Here is a 20,303-nt window from a genome sequence, read left to right on the forward strand (position 1 = left end):
GCGTACCTTGGATGTCAAGTGGCATTTAATGTGGTACTATGAAGTTACTAAATCTGGCAGGAAGTCTGATAGACTATTTGTACTCTGTGGTGGTGGTAAAAGGGGGTGAACTGGCAATGTGGGCCACTATATAGCCCATCGGGTTATGGAAGTCATCACAGCCACTTATGTAGATGCCGAGATCCCTTTGCCTGAGCAAGTTAGAGTGCATTCCACTAGGGCTCTGGCGGCTTCATGGGTGGAGCTTCGATTTGTCTCCTGTCGAGTTTTGCTGAGCAGTGATGTGGTCCTCCTTACACACCTTTTCCAAGTATTATCACTTGGACGTTTGAGCTCAGGAGGACACTGCCTTCGTACATGCAATGTTGTCTGGACTGCAGGTAGCCGCCTGCCCTGTTCGGGAGTAGCTTTGATTCATTCCACTTGTGTGGATTGGCCTATCTGAGTGCAGATGAAGGAGAAATTACTACTTGCCTGAATTTCCTTTCCTCTAAGAAAGGCAGTCCAATCCATGACCCACCCTTGGCTGCTGACTTGACTTTAATTTGTCCTTTAGGTGTGGATGACAGACTGTTGTTCCTGTTATTCACTGGAGAAACTAGTAAGTGTCATAACCAGCCCCTCTGTTTAGTGGACATTAATTCTTTTGTCTGAGCTTAGTGTTTCCAATTGGTTGAAAGCATGAGTGGTTCTTTCTTTTCTTTCCAGAAAATGCTGGCGGGCTGATGTCAGGGCAGCACTATATGTCCGTGACATCAGCTTTACTCCGTCTCCATTTGCTGAAAAGTGCATAATCCTCTTGTGGGGATTGGCCTGCCTTCCTTACCTGATAATTTCCATTTTGATAAGTCGTAATTTCTCCTTTCTTACTTGCCTGTTTACATGGCATTCTGAGCAAATCACAACAAATGCAAAAGACAATTACAAAATGCAACATTAATAATAAAACATGAAATAAAAGCAGAAAGCAAAACAAATCAAGCAAAAATAACTCAAGGGAAGGTCTGCTCAAAGGAGGGGGTTCTTGACAAACTTTCAGAATACCCAATAGTAATAGTACTTGTCTTCAGTAAGTAGATGCTTCCACAGACAGGTGTGTGCTGCCCAGCTGTTCTTAGTGTGTGCTCACATACTTTCTATGGGAGCAGTTTTCAGATGTATCTCACCATACTTCAATAAAAAGTAAAAAAGAGCATTCATTGAGCAGTGATCTTGCTATGGAAAGAAAATGCAGTGTGGGAGCTAGGCATGTGAGATGGCTCTTTATTCACAGGTTATTCCAGTCCTGGTTTTGTGTCATTGCATGCATGGAATTCTAGTCCTGCTTGTCTTGGGGAAAATTAGAATTAAAAATCCTTGTATGCAATGGATTAAAACAAGGATTGGATTAGCCAGTTGGTGATTAAAAAAAAAGAGTGGAACATAGCTGGCAACCCTATTGGGAACTGAGTAAATAGTTTTCTGGGTCTGTCTCCCATGTTTTGTCATAGTCGTCATGCTCCTGCCTGCTGATGATACGCATGTAAAGCGAGCTTTTAGTTGCATGAAATGATGACCCTTCAGATAAAAAGGGTAAAGTCAATCACAGATATAAGGACTTTGCATCCCTTTTCACTAGCATTAACACCTACTACATTGATTTGACTGCAGTAAGAACTACATGTTGCATTTAATATTTACTTTTACCTTTTTTAATACAAAATCTATATTTTGAACTTACTAAACATTGTTTGTTTATTTTTTTATTTTATTGTAGGTTGATGGTAAAACAAATCCAAAGATCCAGAGCATCCACTTAGAGAGGTTTCCAGTCTACAAGGCTCGTTTTACAGCAGATGGAGAACAGGTTATAGCCACAAGCATACACAATAAAATGTTTTATGTGTATGACATGATGGGCGGAAGCATTCTCCCTGTTGTCAAAATACCAGGTAGGGGCGAATGTGCAGCCTGGTCTCAAGTGAAATTAACGGGATGCAGGTTATAAACACTGGGGTGTCCAGTCCTTGAGGGCTACAACTTGGTCTGGTTTTCAGTCCTTAACGAATACGCATGAGAGATTTGTATACAGTTGAGTCAGTGCATGTAAAAATATATCATGCTTATTCATTAGGGATGTCTGAAAACCAGACCGGTTTACAGCCCTCGGACTAGAGTTGGATACCCCTATAATTATAACATTTGAGAGGGTGTTACATGCTTGAGCAGTCCACAAGGACAGATACATTCAGGTACTGTAAATAACTTTCCTTGAGCTATCAATAAGTATAAAATTGTGATATAGTGGCACTTTCAGTGTCTCAGGATGTGTTATGTGACAAACTCCTTTTTCCGTATACTGATTTCTAACTTCTCAAAGACTCAGGCTATTTGTTATATAACACAACATACACCACGAGCCCTACGGGTTTAGGATGCTGAGTCATACTGCTTGTGATTAAGGACCTCAAAATGGGCAAGGCCCCAGGGCTTGATAGTTTTACTGCCCGATTTTATAAGCAGTTTGCATCAGGCCTAGTGCCATCATTGACCAAGATGTTTAATTTCCTTAGAAATGGGGGAACGTTGTTACCTGGAGCAAATTTATCGGAAATTGCAGTAATTGCTAAGCCTGGACTTGCCCCTACCTTGTGTAGGTCATACAGGCCAATCTCACTTCTTAATATCAATTTGAAAATTTTGGCTAAGGTCTTGGTGAACTGTTTGAATACAAAGTAATAGCTACATTGGAACACTCTGATCAGGCTGGATTCATACTGGATGGCTGCAGGTAACCTTCACAAAATAGTGGGTATTATGTGATAGTTGAAAAAAGAACACATTCCAGCTATGTCTTTTTTTTTTTTTTTTTTTTCTGTAGATGCAGAAGAAGCTTTTGACATGGTCCACTGGGCTTTTCTATTTCAAACATTAGAAAAAATGAATTTTGGCATACACTTTATTCACAGGATTCAACAGCTATATAATCACTGCCAAGCTTGTGTGAAAGTCAACAGAGGTTATTCAGTCATTTACAGTATTTAGGGGTATGCGCCAATTTGCCTTATTCTTAGAACCATTGGTGATTTAAATTCGAGCAGACCCTGCAATAAAGGGAGCTTCCCTGTACGTACCCGGATCAATCCAGACTCCTGGGTTTTGCCTCCCCTCCAACAGATGGAGACAGAAGTTTTCACAAACTCTGCCCTATACCTTGAGGTGCCACCCATAGTCCATCAGTATTTCTCTGTCTCCAGCAGAAGGTGGAGGTGCAAAACCCACAGTCTGTTCTGATTATCTATTTAAAAAAAAAAAAAAAAAAAAGAGAGGTGATAGGAAGTTAGACAGAAAGGGTTTTTTACGTTACCATTAAAGTTAGGTTTAAAAAAAAAAAAGCAAAACAGAGGAATCTAAAGGTCTATTTCTTCAGCCACCCAGAGGGTTGTGAGGTCCTGAGGGGACCATCCCCTCTGGTGTTGCAGGCAGCTGCTGGTAGGGGTCGAGGGTCTTATTACCAGGTGAGAGCAGCTCTGGGGGTGATACTGGGGAGCCCGGCTCACTCCCCCCAGAAGGAGCAGGACCTAAGGATGTCTGCCATGTCAGTTCTGTGGTAAATACAAAAAAACCCAAAAACCGCAGGTTCCTAGTATGTACCCGGATCAGTCCAGACTCCTGGGTTTTAACGCGCGCCCCCCCCAGCAGATGGAGACAAGTTTTCAAAACAAAACTCCGCCTTATATAGGCTGGTGCCACCTACAGTCTGGCATTATTTCTCTGTTTCCAGCAGATGGTGGAGGTGCAAGGCCCTACAGTCTGTGCTTCTTATTCATTGGCATTAGAGTAGTGAGTTCTGTGAGTTTTAGAGAGTTTTTGGTCTGTAAAACATTTTTACTTTAAAAAAAAACAAAACAGCTTGTCCTGAGCCTCCTAGGGGGTTTGTAAGGTCCTGAGGGGACCATCCCCCGCTGGATGTTGAGGCAGCTGCATTACAGGGTCGAGGGCCCTCTTGTTCCAAGCTAGCAGCTTTGGGTGCGACACCGGGGAGCCTGGTTCACTCTACCCTGCCGGATCAGGACCTTGGACCACTGCCGAACAAGCTGCTACAGCTGATCTGTTCCTGCTGAGTGCGGGAACGGAAGCCATTTTGGGCACATTTAGAGAAGCCACGAGGGCCGCGATGGGGGAGGGGATTTTACCTCCTGTTCTATCCCCATAACAAATGGTTCCCGGGGGAGGACAACCGGCAGACCCAGACCCTCCTGACACGGAGGAGATAGTCCTGAGAGGGCTTTGGATGACTCCTCTTCATCTTCTTTCTCCTCAGTTTGCTTTGTAATGAATTAGGCCTTTAAAACCAAGAAATCTGGTACGAAGCAGTCTGAGGGAAAGTTTACCGAGTTAGACCCCCCGCAAATCCGCTCAAAAGAGGTCAAGGTCCACGGGGGATTTGGGCAGGGCCAAGGGTGGCTCTGGTCTGGTGAAGGTTAAACGTCAGTTAAGGTCTGTTGTGCCTGAAACTGATTCGGATTCCTCGGAGGACCAGGATTTGCAGTCCAAATCCCCAATGGGGGTAGATGGAGATGCGGATCAGCAACTGGACACAGGTCGCGGTTCCCAGATTGTGGAAGGGGACTACCCGAAGGTGGTCAATCTCTTTAGAAAGGAGGAACTGGGGCCGCTTATTCCCATGATTTTGGGGGAGTTAGGTCTCGAGGTACCGCCTGTAGAAGCTCAGCTGGGGGCTATGGATCCAGCTTTGTTGGGTCTGAGAGGCCCCACCACCTCTTTTCAGTTTCATTTTTCGGTAACGGATTTACTCTTCCGGGAATGGGATACCCCAGACTTAGGCCTGAAGGGTGAGTAAGGCTATGGATAAGCTATATCCTCTTCCAGAGGAAGCTTTGGAGATGCTCAGAGTTCCCAAAGAGGATGCAGCGCTGTCAGCAGTCACCAAAAAGACCACCATCCTGGTGACTGGGGCGACGGCCCTTAAAGACCTGCAGGTTAGTAAGTTGGAACTTCAGCTCAAGAAAATATTTGAGGTTTCCGCCTGGGAGTGCGTGCAGCTATGTGCAGTAGTTTTTCCTTATGGACGGGCCTTCGCTGGTTGCAGCAACTACAGGCCAATGAAGGTCTTTCGGAGGGTGAAGCTCTCCATGCAGGTCAGCTGGAAGCAGCAATCGCTTACAGTGTGGACACGCTTTATGATCTGTTACGGACTTCGGCCAGGTCCATGGTGTCAGCCGTATCTGCACACAGACTTCTGTGGTTGAGGAATTGGTCTGCGGACGTTTCGTCAAAAGCTCAGCTCGGCTCATTGCCCTTTATGGGCAAGTTACTTTTTGGAAAGCAATTGGAGGACATAATTCAGTCCCTGGGCGAGAATAAGGTTCACAGGTTGCCAGAGGATCGTCCCAGGTCAAGGGGCTCCTTTTGCTGCTTGGTCGCGTTTCCAGGGAAATCGGAGGTTTTGCCCGTCTAGGCCTGCAGGTCCTTCCTTTCGGCAAGATTCAAACAGACAGCAGACATGGTCTCAGTCCTTTCAAGGTTGCCGGTTCGGTAGACCCGGTAATCCCCAGTCTGCTCCTGGAGTCAAATCCTCACAATGAAATGCGGCTGGTCCATTCTTCGGGACCAGTCATGGGGGCAGACTATCCCTTTTTTACGAGGAATGGACCAAGGTGACGTCGGACTAGTGGGTCCTAACCATGATAAGTCAAGGTTACACGTTAAATTTTGTATGCCGTCCTCGGGATAGGTTTCTGGTTTCCCAATGCGCGTACGAGGAAGAACGAAAGGCAGTACTAGAGATGTTACAGCACCTTCTCGAGCTGGGCGCCATTATGCCAGTTCCATCTGTGGAACAGAGGAAAGGCCGCTATTCCATTTATTGCGTGGTTCCCAAAAAAGAGGGGACCTTCCGGCTCATCCTGGATCTAAAGAGTCAACAGATGCCTTCGGGTGCCTCGTTTCTGCATGGAGACTCTGAGGTCAGTGATTGCCTCAATAAGAAAGGGAGAGTTTCTGGCGTTGCTGGACTTGACGGAGGCATATCTGCATCCGGAAAGCCCACCAGCGGTTCGTGCGGGTTTTCATCCTGGGACATCATCAGTTGCGGGCTCTGCTGTTCGGACTTGCCACTACTCCCAGGACTTTCACCAAGTTAATGGTGGTGGTGGCAGCGCAGCTTCTGAGGGAAGGATTTTTGGTACATCCTTACCTAGACGACTGGCTGATTCGAGCCAGATCCGAAGTGCTTTGCCAGTCGGCGGTTCAGAGTGCTGCAGCTTTTGAGGTCGCTCAGTTGGGGGATCAACTTGGCCAAGAGTCGCCTGGTTCCCTCTCAATACTTGGAATTTCTGGGGACGCTGTTCGACACGCAGCAAGGGAAAGTTTTCCTTACTGCGGACCATATTTGCAAGCTACAGGGTCGGGTTCGGGACCTTTTGGCCAAACACCCTCCCAGAGTACGGGATTACTTGAGGGTCCTGGGATCGATGACTTCCACTCTGGAGTTGGTGCTGTGGGCCTTTGCTCATATGCGTCCTTTACAGTCGGCATTGCTTTCCCGGTGGAATCCAGCTCCGAGCAATTTCATCTGCCTGTTCCTCTTCTGGAGTCGGCAAGGGCCAGTCTCGAGTGGTGGCTCCTCTCGGACAACTTGGAACGTGGGGTTTCCTTAGTAATGCCAGAGTGGACAGTGGGGACTACAGATGCCAGCCTGTCCGGCTGGGGAGCAGTTTTCCCAAGGAAATCCATACAGGGACAATGGTCTCCGCAAGAGCCTCAGTGGTCGATCAACTGGCTGGAGACCAGAGCAGTATATTTGACCTTACAAGCGTTCCTTTCACTTCTTCTTCAGGGGAAATCAGTCCGGGTGCTTTCCGACAATGCGACCACGGTGGCATTTATCAATCACCAAGGAGGGACCAAAAGTCGGTCAGTAGCAGAAGAAACTCAGCAGTTGATACGCTGGGCGGAACAGCATTTGGCCAGCATTGCGGCATCCCACATAGTGGGCGTCGACAACGTTCAGGCAGACTTTCTCAGTCGGAACAGTCTCGACCCCGGAGAATGGGAGTTACTAGACGAGGCTTTTCAGCTCATATGCAACAAGTGGGGCACTCCCAGCCTGGATCTGATGGCAACATTCAAGAATGCCAAGGCCCCACTCTTCTTCAGTCGGGACAGTGGCCGAAGGAGTGGATGCTGAGGTGCTTCCCTGGCCGATCAATGTGTTGCTATATGTTTCCTCCGTGGCCTCTGATCGGAAAGATATTCCAAATAGAACTTCACCCAGCGGAGGTGATTCTAGTAGCCCCAGAGTGGCCAAGACGTCCATGGTTTGCGGATCTGCTCAACCTAGCCGTGGCGGACCCTCTATGTCTGCGGGATTTCCTGGCTCTTCTTTATCAAGTACCTGTCTGTTTGGAAGAGGCGGAATGCTTTTGTCTAGTGGCATGGCTTTTGAGAGGCGCCATTTGAAAAACAAGGGGTATTCGGACACTGTGAGTGCTTTTAATGTCACGCAAACCTTCCACGTCCTTAGCTTACGTCAGTCTGTGGAAGGTATTTGAAGCCTGGTGTGTAGAACGGGAGGTAGTCCCAATCCGGGCGTTGCTGTCTGACATTTTGTGTTTTCTGCAGGCTGGACTAGCTAAAGGGTTGTCGTGTAGTTCTCTAAAGGTACAGGTGGCAGCTCTTGGTTGTTTTTGGGGTGGCATTAGTGGCCCATCCGGATGTGGCTCGTTTCCTTCGGGGAGCGAAGCACTTGCGACCTCCGATCTGACATCCTTGTCCTTCGTGGAGTCTGAATTTAGTCCTCACAGCTCTGTGTGGTCCGCCTTTTGAGCCATTGAAGAGGGCAACGCTGAAAGATCTCACATTGAAGGTGATATTTCTGGTGGCTATTTCGTCAGCTCGAAGAGTGTCAGAGCTTCAGGCGTTGTCTTGTAGGGAGCCTTTCCTGCAGATTTCTGAGTCGGGGATTTCCTTACGACCGGTCCTGTCTTTTCTTCCAAAGGTAGTCTCTTCTTTTCACTCGAATCAGTCGATGGAGCTTTCATCTTTTACGGGTTTGGATTGATCGGATCCCCTCGCGAGAGACTTGCGGAAGTTGGATGTTCGTAGGGCTATACTGCGGTAACTGGAGGTTACGAACGCATTTCGGTTGTCAGACCATCTTTTTGAACTGTAGAGTGGTCCGAAGAGAAGTAATATGGCTTCAAAAACTACGATAGCCCGATGGCTGAAAGAGGCTATAAGCTCTGCTTACTTGCTGCGTGGTAGGCCTTTACCTGTGGGTCTTCGAGCACATTCTACACGGGTGCAGGCAGCGTCCTGGCAGAATGTCAACAAATCTCGCCCCAAGAGATTTGCAGAGCGGCTATTTGGAAGTCTACACACTTTCGCAAGGCATTATCGACTGGATGATGGGTTCAGGGAGATTTGGAGAAGGAGTGCTCCGAGCGGGCCTCTCTGGGTCCCATCCCAGGTAAGAGAGCTCTGGTACATCCCAGGAGTCTAGACTGATATGGGTACGTACAGAGAAAAGAAAATTGGTTCTTACCTGATAATTTTCATTCCTGTAGTACCACGGATCAGTCCAGAGTCCTGCCCGTTCTATGCATAGAGGCAACGGAGAGTCCGCTCGTACTGTATGTTTTCAATTTCGGTTCTGAAGATAAATTTGTTCAGTGTTCATTGGGTTTAGTGAGCCAGTTTGGAGAATGAAGTTATTGTATTTGGTTAGTTGGGTTTTGATCCATTCTGCTTTGTTACTGAGTAATACTGACAGACTGTGGGTGGCACCTCAAGGTATAGGGCAGAGTTTGTGAAAACTTCTCTGTCTCCATCTGCTGGAGGGGAGGCAAAACCCAGGAGTCTGGACTGATCCGTGGTACTACAGGAACGAAAATTATCAAGTAAGAACCAATTTTCCTTTCTATCAGTGATGCAAATTACAAACTCTTTTTGCAAATATCTTGTTTACTCTGACAGAATCAAATTTGTCATTAGCGGAGCGGTAGTGGAAATGTGGAAGTTCAGTACAATGTCGGGGTTCAATTGAACCTGGAAAAATCTGAGATTTTGAGTATCTCCATTCCTAAGAGTCAGCTTACAGAGTTGAAACAAGATTTTCCTTTAAATGGGCCAGTAGGCAGATTAAGTATTTTAGGGATTTTTCTGTCAATAAGCAGGCTTCTTCCAGGACAAGCAGGATAGTAGTCCTAACGGATGGGAGACATCGTCAGATGGAGCCCAGCACAGAATACTTTGACTGGCACACTGAGCATGCCCAGCATGCCACTATCCGTGCAGCCATGCGGGGTCCCCCTTCAATCTCCTTTTTCCATAGTGCAGTTGCCTCACAGGTTTTTTGGAGCTCTTCGGTTTCTTTCCTAAAAAGAAAGGAACTGTACTTTTTTTTTTTTTTGCTGGTTCTTCCCGCTCCACAGTCCCCCTTCGCAGGTTGGTTCCTCTGGCGTTCAGTAAGTAAAATCTTTGTGGTGGTGTCGGTCACTGATCGCACGCCATCTCTTTTCAATGGCGACCGGCTTCAGGAAGTACCCCCTGTGTCCGCGGACTATGTCCATCACGGACCCGCATGACATTTGTGTCCTCTACCTGGGGCCTTCCCTCTGTTCGGTGCTCCAGTTGTGCTCAGATGACAGCCAAGGGCCAGCATGCCCACCTGGATAAGCTGGAGCACCTGTTCAGTCCCTGACAGTCGGCTCCAGTCCTAGGAATGTTAGGCCAGGGTGATCATGGTGGCCCGCCACGAAGAAAAGGGCACAGGGGATCGCCCCTTGCCAGCGTCAGTCCAGTCCAAGGTCTCTGGATCATCTTCCTCGACGCCGGAGAAGGACCGGGTTGAGCATCAAGGGAAACACTGGCACTGTTGGTCGTCACCGCACGCTGTTGGCACCAGCCTCGGCCGAACACCCTTCGAAGCGGCCCTGAGGTGAGGAGACTCCGTCCCACTCCAGAACTGGGAGCCCAGGGCATTCCCCAAAGATTCTGGTGTTGGGCATCGAGCCTCCGCGGACCCCCATGGAGGCTCCAGCTACTCCCCGTCCACCACCATCTCCCTCATCGGCGCTCACTATGCCCAGAGTTCGAGAGGAATTGGACCACGTGGTCCAACAGGCGGTGCTCTGTGCCTGTCAGGGACTTGAGCAACTACCGGCACCGGCCCCCATGTCTACGCCGGAGCCAGCACCCTAGAGCGGCTAGATGTGCTGCTTTGGTGACTTGCCAACGCAGCCAGTGCCCGGAGGTCCTTTGGTGCCCCTTCAGCTGCTGATTTTCCCCCCTGAGACACCATCCCGATTCTGGGATCCTCAGAGGAGAATTTATGCTGCTTCGGACCTGCCACCAAGGGCAGTGCTGTCTGTGCCCAGTCTCAGACCGTTGGGTGCCCTTGACCCTTCGGATCCACCGTGGCTCTCGAAGACCCCGGTGCCCTCGATGCCCATGTAGTCTCCGGCACCAAGGCTCTTTGACAGACCGCCTGTGCCAGTGTCTCAGGATACAGGATTTAGCCTCGCTCCTCAACCCAAGGGGGTCATTGGGGAGGAAGAGGCCCCTTACAACCCCTGGGGCAATGATTGATTCCTCTGAGTTTTCCTTGGTAACCTCGGATGATCTCCCGTCTGAGCCCTCGCTTCCGGACGAGAAGTGCTGCTTGCCCCCGGAGGACTTGTCCTTCGCCAGTTTTGTTCAAGCAAGGGCGAGGCCATGCCTTTTCAGCTGCTTACTGAAGAGGATGCCCGCCACAAAATGCTGGAAATTCTCCAATTCTTCGATGTCCCGAAGGAGGTGGAGACTCTCCCGGTGTTTGAGGTCCTCTTTGAGCTTCTCTAACAGTTATGGGAGCACCCAGACTCAGTCACCCTGGTCAACCGAAAGAAGGATGCCATTTACTTAGTACAGCAGGCCCTAGGATTCCAGAAGAGCCAGCTCCCGCACCAGTCTGGGATAGTGGAATCGGCTCTGAAGAAGACCAAACGATCCCGTACTCACTTTTCTTCCCCTCCAGGGAAGGGGAAGAAGAGAGTACGAAAGGGCCCTGGATGCCCTGGGCCATAAAGTCTTCCAGGGGGCGACATTTCCTGGATAGCGGCAAAACAGTTGTACATGAATCAGTACAACTGCAACCTTTGGAAACAAGTCCAGGAGCTTGCTGAAGGTCTCCTGCAGCAGTTCCAAGAAGGCTTGGAATCCATAGTGCAAAAGGGTTTCGAGGCCGGCAAGCATGAAGTGCGAGCAGCCTACGATGTCTTCCAGACTGTGGCAAGGGTATTGGCACGGGCTGGGCCTGAGGCACCCGCTGCTGGCGTGGATGGCCCTTAGGGGCAGCCAGAGCTCGAGGGGCAGGAAGATAGGTACCACCACTGCCTATAGAAAGGTTTCCTGGGGTCTCGACGTGGCACCTGACGGGTTGCCGAAGAAGGGTCCGATGTGCTGGCAGACAGCTGTCATAGGGTTTCATGGTGATCCTTTAGTTGGGCCACCACATCCCAGACCTTGTATCTGAACAGGTTTTCACCTGTGCACGGAAGGTCGGACAGCTTTTCCTGGACTTCAGGGTGGAGGCCGGAGACCTTAAGCCAGGCCCAGCGCCGGGCACTAATACCCTTCTTCAGCGACCATCAGGCGCCTTGTCGAGAATAACATCCTGCTGCCCTGGGAGAACACCTGTTTCAGGCAAGTAACTCTGCTTTATTTAGCCATGCTGTCCAACTCAAGGGTCATCGGGCGCTCCAACAAGCCTTGAAGCTCTTTCCAAATTCATCAACACTATCCTCTCTGGGCTAGTGATAGACCATCACATCGGCCTCTGCTTGCAACTATCTGATCATGAAATGGAGGAAGACTCTCCTATCAAAGTATCCTCCTCCCCAGATTCAGCTCATTCAGGTGGGGATTTTTCTTTAAGGGATTGTAGGCGTTCCTCTTTTCTACAGGAACCTCTGCAGGATAGACCTGATCTCCCACTAAAAGCCTCTAGCACCTAGACCACCAGTAGTGATGAAAAATTAACTCCAGGGTCTTTGTGATGCCCGCATGTCCCGCCAAGTGGGAGTTGTGGACCCATTGAAGAACTTTTCTGGCATAGTCGTTGAGGAACAACAGTCTTCCCAGGAGGGACTGTCACTGAGGCAGCAACCACAATCCTTGCAGGGTCAATGGTCTTTTGTGGGGGCTTCAGAGAGCCTTCAGGATCAAAAGAACGTGAGACGGTATTAGCCCTTCAGTCTTTTTTTCTGCAGGATGGTATTGCAGCTCAAAGTTAAACCGGTTAAAAAATGACTAATTGGCTTGTCGCAGGTTCAGCCACTGTGCTTGCGCAAGGTGCTCCAGGTTCTTATGGTCAATATAGACAGTTACAATGTATCTGGCTCCTTCCAATAGAGCTAGCTTCACTGCAGCTCTGTCTCCAATGGTGTAATTCTCTCTGTGGGAGTATTTTTTATTTTTTTAGAGAAATAGGAGCAGGTCACAAAAGTGTCATGGTTGTGCTGTAAGAGGACAGCTCCTACATCAAGGGTGAGTAACCGAGCAGCAGAGTTTTGGATTAATTGAAGAGGATGTAGGGTATAGTCAGGGAGGCTTAGATATAGAGAAAGTTACAGTAGTCTAAACTGGTTAGAATTAAGGCCTGGAGTACGAAACGAAAGTCATTTGGGTAGTGGAGTGGTTTTAATTTTTTTTAATAGGTGAATTTTGTAAAAAGGTTTTTGTTACGGATAAAATATTGGGAGTCATGGATAAGTTGGAGTCTAAAATGACACCTAGATTGTGGCCGATATGGGGATGGAACAATTTTCAAATTTGAGTTCTGGTGGGGGAGCACAAGTAGAATTTGGGATGGTTGATAGATACACTTAATTCTGCTAAAATAGAAATAATTTGTCGATTATGAGACAGCCATGTGTTTGTTTTAGCTACTCTCTACCTAAAAACAAAGTATTACGCCAAGAAGTATTGTATGACAAAACAAAATATATGCAGACGACATCCAATTTAAAGTTTGTTAAAACCAGATAGAAGGTAACATATATAACATATATATTGAATAGGATAGCAGATAAAGCCAATCCTTGTGGGACACCTGAATTGGTGTAATACCAGTTAGAATGATAGTCCAAGGTTGACTTGCTGTGGCCTGTGGGATAGAAATGACTTAAACCACTGGAGAACTGTATCGTTAATGCCAATATTTTGAGATTAAACAAAGAATGTTGTGGTCTAAAGTATTAAAAGCTGCGGAAATGTCGAGAAATATTAGGATATAGTCTATATTGGAGTCGAAATTGCGGATTATGGAATTAAAAGATGAGTAGGAGTGATTCAGTCTGTGACCTTTACGGAATACATGCTGATTTGGGTGCAAAATATTTATTAAAAAAGCACTTGGTCAGTAGTTAAGTCTGTTGGATCTATTAATTTCTTTTTCGGAATTGGAAGAATGGAAGTTTGTTTTAGCATTTGTGGGAAAGTGCCAGAGATTAATGATAAGTTAACTAATTGAGTCAGAGATGGAGAAATAGTTTCACAAATTTCTTTTAATAGCCTTCCCAGACAGAGGTTAAAAGGACTGTTGGATATTTTCGTTTTTGTAAGAATATGAATTATTGTAGTGGAGTCAATGAGGGAGAAAGCAGTCCTGGAGCAGATAGCTGGGGGGAGATTGCTTTTCGGGATGGTGTAATGGCTAAATTTTGAAGATAAATTGGTGATCTTATCTTTAAAATGGTCAGCAATGTTATTGCAAAAGGAGTCAGATTTGATCAGTGGGCTCATTTTTTTAAGATGGTTGGTGATTTAACAGTATTGAACAGGATGTTGCAGTTGCTATTAGATTGTATTTTATCTATGTAATATGATTTTTTTTTAGCATGATCAATTTGTTTTTTTTATATCTGTGTAAGTGAGAAAAATAGCAGTTTTTCCTTTCAGTAAGGGTTTTTTTTCTGGCATTGTCGTTCTAACTGTCGTAATTTAACTTTCATATGATATAAAAGTGGTGAGTACCGAGGGCACTTTGTCTAGAAGAGAAAGGGCAAAGTTTGTTTTTTTTTTGTGCAAACTTGTCTAAGGAATTCGAAATTGCATGATTCCATTTCTTGGTTATGATGTCAATATCTTTTATCTTGTCAGTTTAAAAAATTAAGAAAGGTTTAGGAAGGAGGAAATTACTAAACAGTTCTGTGTCAATTTTTTTCCTTTTGTGAACCATTTTGGGAGCAGTGTTTAAATGAGAACTTGATATTGTAAATTGATCAGTTATCTGGATAACAAAATGATCAGACCCTGGAACGGATTGGGTTGTAGCTGTTAGGGAAGCAAAAGCAGGGTTATAAAGAAATAGGTTGAGAGTTTGACCCATTCTGTGAGTAGGTTGATTAATTGCGACCATCCTAACCCTGAAAAGGCTTCAGAGAGATGTCTTACTATTGTAGGACATGAATTGTTGTTATAGTGTAAATTAAGTCTCCAGTTATAATTGTTTTTAGTTAGGTCCACAGGCAAAGTAGTTAAAGATTCAAGTAAAGTAGAGGAGTCACGGGTGAGTAAACTAGGGGGACAGTATACAATACAGAAATTAGCAACAGAGGTACTAATGAGCATTATTTCCAGAGAGCTGTTAAGTTCAAGGACTTTCTTGCTAGGGTGTAGAGAATCCTTAATAATTGCCAGAAAACCTCCTCTGCATCTGTTAGCTTGTGGTTCTGAAAACCAAACATAGTTGCTTGGGCAAATATTATTCAGGATTATGTTGTCATAATCGCATAGCCAAGTTTTGGTAATAAATACAGCATCAGGAGAGTGTATAGATTGAGCATTAAAGACTAAAATGGAAATAGTAGTGAAAATGAATGCAGTTGTTTTAAGGGATGGTAAAAGCAGAATTAAGGATTTATGATGTTTGCGGGGGCGTGCAGTTAATTGACCCTAACGGCTATAGCCAGCTATGATGTTAAATTCTATGATCTTCTTAGGAAAAGAAACAAGAATAAAAGGAAAACTTAACTTAGTTATAGCAGCAGTTGAAGTATAGGTAGTTCAGTATGAAGTAAAAAGGCACAAAGAGGTGCACAAAGGGGCATGCCCCTTTGTTGCGCTCCTTCAGCGCGTGCGGCACCTCCAGCGGCGCATTGGTCCCTTTATCCCAGGACAAGCAGGATGCTAGTCCTCACATATGGGTGACATCGGTAATGGAGCCCTATGTACGGAAAACTTCTGTAAAAGTTTCTATGAAACTTTTGACTGGCACCAGAGTGCCTACTGAGCATGCCCAGCATGTCATGATATTCCCTGCCACAGGGGTCTCCCTTTAGTCTTCTTTTTTCCGCGAAGCAATTAGCCTCGCGGTTATCAGGAGTCCTGTGGGATTCTCCACATATTTTCCTTACGGAAAGCTTTAAAAAACTTCAAACGCAGAGGGTCTCCCTTAGTTTGATCATCGCGGTGAGTTTTTCCCGTTCTCGCGGTTCCGTGCCGTTTTTTGACTAAAAACAAAATTTACCTGAGCCTTAGGCCGTCGACGGCTGCCCGGCCACAAAATGGCTACAGGTTTTAAAAAATGTCCGAAATGCGCGAGAAATATGTCTATTACAGACCCTCACCAAGACTGTGTACTTTGCCTTGGTGAAGGTCATGATGTAAAAAATTGTCCCTTATGCGCTACGATGACCTCGAAAGGTCGACGTCTACGGATGGACAAGATGGAGCAATTATTCAAAATTCAACTGATTACTGCTCCATCTACTTCCACACAATCGTCTCCGGCTGGGGCGATTAGGAAAGTGGTCTTGAAGAAACGTCACTCCGGTGACTCGGGAGACGCTCCTTTTTCCTCCCCCTCACCATCGTCCAGAGCGTCCACATCGAGTAGCGAAAAAGGGCGCGAAAAAGATAAACATCGCCATCGGCATCGCAGGCCGCAACCAGCAACCATCGCTCCGATACCCGGCGAGCCATCGGCGGAAGACGGGGCACCGAGTAAGAAAGCCCGGCTCCAAAGTAAGGCTTCCGAGCCACCGACAGGCCAACCCTCGCCGATTCCGGCGGAAGGAATCGTACCTCCTCAGGGCCCTGAGGTCGTACTACTGTCGCCACCACCGCCTCCCCCCATGGGTGCTCTGTTCACATCATCCATGCGGGCGGAACTTGACAGTTACATACGTCAAGCGGTTAAGGATGCCTTTATCGAGGCGATGCCACGGCCTGCCACTCCGGTTCTGCCATCGACACCGGTCATAGGAGGATCTCCGGTTCCATCACCGATTCCTTCACTACCGATGCCAAGGAAATCACCGCTCTCCTCGATGGCGCCGATTCCATTGCCGGTTCTACCTAGGCCGCAGCCACCGGATTCAGCATTGCCGATTCCCCGAGTACCATCGATTCCACCACGGCCATCGATCCCGATGGCACCTTCGATGCCTTCTCAAGAGTCCATTTTTCAACCATTGATGGACAAGCTGGACTCATTAATACATTGCTTCTCATCTCTACCACATCCTATAGATGTAGATGACAGTCAAGAGCCAATACCAGGTCCTTCGGGTGTCCCACCACCCCTCAGACCTCAGACTCCACTTTCTGAAATGCCAACTAAGCCTACTAGGCCGTTGGAGCTCCCTCTGGATGATAGTGACGAAGAATTCTCCTCGGATGAAGACCTCCTTTCTGAGCCTTCTCCCCCAGAAGATAGAAGAAAGTCACCACCGGAGGATCTCTCTTTCTCCAACTTTATTAAGGAGATGTCTCAAACAATTCCCTTTTCTCTCATCTCTGAAGTGGACAGCAGACAAAAAACCTTGGAGGTGCTTCAATTCGTAGACCCTCCCAAGGAAATTCTTGCTATTCCTGTTCATGAAGTTTTACAAGAACTTATGTACAGGATATGGGAACACCCTGGGTCGGTGGCAGCTGTTAATAAGCGGGCGGATGCCACTTACCTAGTACAACCCATCCCGGGGTTCCAAAAAACTCAACTACCGCATCAGTCAGTGGTGGTCGAGTCGGCCCAAAAGAAGGCCAAAAGATTAAAGCAACATGCCTCCATACCTCCTGGAAAGGATAATAGGTTCTTGGACAATCTTGGTCGAAAAATCTTCCAAGCTGCTATGCTGGTAGCTAGAATAAATTCATACCAGCTTTTTATGAACCAGTACCAGCGTGACCTATGGAAGCAAGTTGAATCCCTGTCTCAGCAGTTACCTGACCATCTTCAGGAAGGTTTTCAAAACCTAGTACATAAGGGCCTAGAGGCGGGGAAACACGAGGTTCGGGCCACGTATGATTCATTCGAGACAACCTCCAGATTGTCTGCAGCTGGAATAACGGCGAGAAGATGGGCCTGGCTTAAATCATCAGAGCTCAGACCAGAAGTACAGGAGCGCTTGGCGGACCTGCCTTGCTTAGGAGAGAACCTCTTTGGCGATAAGGTCAAGGAGGCAGTAGCCACCATCAAGGACCATACAGAAACCCTCAAACAGCTTTCTCAGCTGCCACAAGAGGTACATCAACCTTCTAGGAGGCCTCCAAGAAGGGAACAAAGAAAGCCATATTACCGCCCTAGGCGGTATTATCCGCCAGTAGCCAGGCCCAGACAACAAAGACCTGCTCAACGGCCTCAGCCTCGCCAAAGACCTGCTAGGCCTCAACAACCTCCGCCTGCGGCGTCCACTTCCGGATTTTGAAGTTCAACCAGAGGGCATGAGTCATTATCAAAATCCCTATCCACAAGTACCGGTTGGAGGCCGAGTTGCTCACCATCTTCAAACTTGGACCTCCATCACTACAGACCAATGGGTACTCTCAATCATATCTCAGGGGTACCACTTGGACTTCCTCACTGTACCAAAAGACAATCCCCCTATTCCGTCTTGGACAGTGTCTCATCATTACACAATCCTGCAAGCAGAATTATCTACCCTCCTGACTGCCAGGGCCATCGAAAGAGTTCCCAGGCCTCAGTGGGGCACAGGATTCTACTCCCGATATTTCCTCATTCCAAAGAAAACCGGGGGTCTACGTCCTATCCTGGACCTAAGAAATCTCAACAAATTTTTAAAGAAGGAAAAATTCAGGATGGTGTCCTTAGGCACCATGCTACCTCTTCTTCAAAAAGGAGATTGGCTCTGCTCTCTGGATCTTCAAGACGCTTACGCTCACATTCCCATATTTCCACCTCATCGACAGTTCCTACGATTTCTGGTACAAGGTCAACACTTCCAATACAGGGTGCTACCTTTCGGCCTTGCCTCAGCACCTCGAGTGTTCACAAAGTGTCTAGCAGTAGCGGTGGCACATCTTCACAAGCAACAAGTACGTGTGTTCCCCTACTTGGACGATTGGCTCATCAAGAGTCATACACAGAGCGGAGCTGTCACTTCTCTCCATCTCACAATAAGATTGCTTCACTCCTTGGGATTTCTCATCAATTACGACAAATCCCATCTCACACCATCTCACCAGTTGCAGTTCATAGGTGCAGATCTCAACACCATCACAGCAAAGGCTTTTCTTCCGAAAGACCGGGCTCAATCGCTCGTTCTCCTAGTACATTCTATTCGCAATCAATATACAGTCACAGCTCATCAGTGCCTCATCCTACTCGGACACATGGCCTCAACAGTTCACGTCACTCCCATGGCCAGACTGACCATGCGACTAATGCAATGGACACTCAAATCTCAATGGATTCAAGCCATTCAACCACTGTCCACTCACATCCAGATAACACCAGAGCTGAAGTATTCCCTTCTCTGGTGGACATCACCACTCAACTTGCTCAAAGGCCTACCTTTTCAACAACCAGTTTCACAAGTGACTTTAACTACAGATGCGTCCACCTTGGGATGGGGAGCGCACATTGCTCATCTGAAAACACAGGGCAAGTGGACAAAGCAAGAAGCTTCCTTTCAGATAAATTTCCTGGAGCTTCGAGCTATACGCTATGCTCTATATGCATTCAAGGACTGCCTTTCACACAAGACTGTTCTGATCCAAACGGACAATACAGTAGCCATGTGGTACATCAACAAACAGGGTGGTACGGGCTCGTACCTCCTTTGCCAGGAAGCGGCTCAAATATGGGACTGGGCCCTAGCACACTCAATTCTACTACGGGCCACCTACCTAGCAGGCATCCACAACACAGTAGCGGATCGCCTCAGCCGTCACTTTCAACCACACGAGTGGTCCCTCGACCCAGCGTTAGCAATCAAGATATTTCAACGCTGGGGTCAACCAACAATAGATCTCTTTGCGTCACATCTGAACTACAAAGTGAACAATTACTGCTCTCTCCTCTTCCGGCAGAACAGCTTACCAAAGGACGCGTTTGCCCGCCATTGGAACTCAGGCCTGTTATACGCGTATCCACCAATACCGCTCATAACCAAAACCTTAGTAAAGCTACAACAGGACAAGGGGACAATGATACTCATAGCCCCATATTGGCCTCGACAAGTATGGTTCCCCACACTGCTAGATCTCTCAGTCAGGGATCCAATTCGCCTGGGAGTAGCTCCCAATCTCATAACTCAGGAACAGGGTCAGTTGCGCCATCCCAACCTTCAATCCCTGTCCCTGACAGCATGGATGTTGAAAGCCTGATCTTACAACCATTCAACCTTTCAACTAATATATCTCAGGTACTTATAGCTGCACGTAAACCTTCCACTAGAAAGAATTATTCCTACAAATGGAAAAGGTTTACTTTATGGTGCACTCAGAAAGATTTAGATCCTTTCACTTGCCCCACTACCTCGCTACTAGATTACCTTTACCATCTCTCAGACTCTGGTCTTAAGACGTCATCTGTAAGGGTACACTTAAGTGCAATCTCAGCTTATCATAACAAGCTAGGAGATACATCGATCTCCACGCAGCCTCTCGTCAGTAAATTCATGAGAGGCCTAACTCACATTAAACCTCCAATTCATTCCCCAAGCATTCAATGGGACCTGAACGTAGTTTTAACCAAGCTTATGCGTTCTCCATTTGAACCCATAAATACCTGTGACCTTAAATTCCTTACTTGGAAAACGGTATTTCTTATAGCCATTACATCAGCTAGAAGGGTCAGTGAACTGCAGGCCCTAGTAACTTACGAACCCTTCACGAAGTTCCTTCATGACAGAGTAGTCCTCCGTACACATCCAAAATTCCTTCCTAAGGTTGTCACGGAATTTCATTTAAACCAAACCATAGTTTTACCTACATTTTTTCCTAGGCCTCACTCTCACCAGGGAGAGAGAGCCTTACACACTTTGGACTGTAAGCGTGCGTTATCTTTCTAT

General features: G+C 47.1%; 1 protein-coding gene across 1 annotated transcript in view; it reads left to right on the plus strand.

Moving 5' to 3' along the window:
• UTP18 (UTP18 small subunit processome component) overlaps positions 1–20,303 on the plus strand; it is a 130,481-nt gene that overhangs the window by 47,008 nt on the left and 63,170 nt on the right. Inside the window, 1 exon segment of the mRNA XM_029600668.1 lies at positions 1,757–1,931. Within this exon segment, the coding sequence (XP_029456528.1) occupies positions 1,757–1,931 (175 nt within the window).

The sequence above is a fragment of the Rhinatrema bivittatum genome, chromosome 4 (genome assembly GCF_901001135.1).
Source record: "Rhinatrema bivittatum chromosome 4, aRhiBiv1.1, whole genome shotgun sequence".
In the NCBI taxonomy this organism is placed as follows: Eukaryota; Metazoa; Chordata; class Amphibia; order Gymnophiona; family Rhinatrematidae; genus Rhinatrema; species Rhinatrema bivittatum.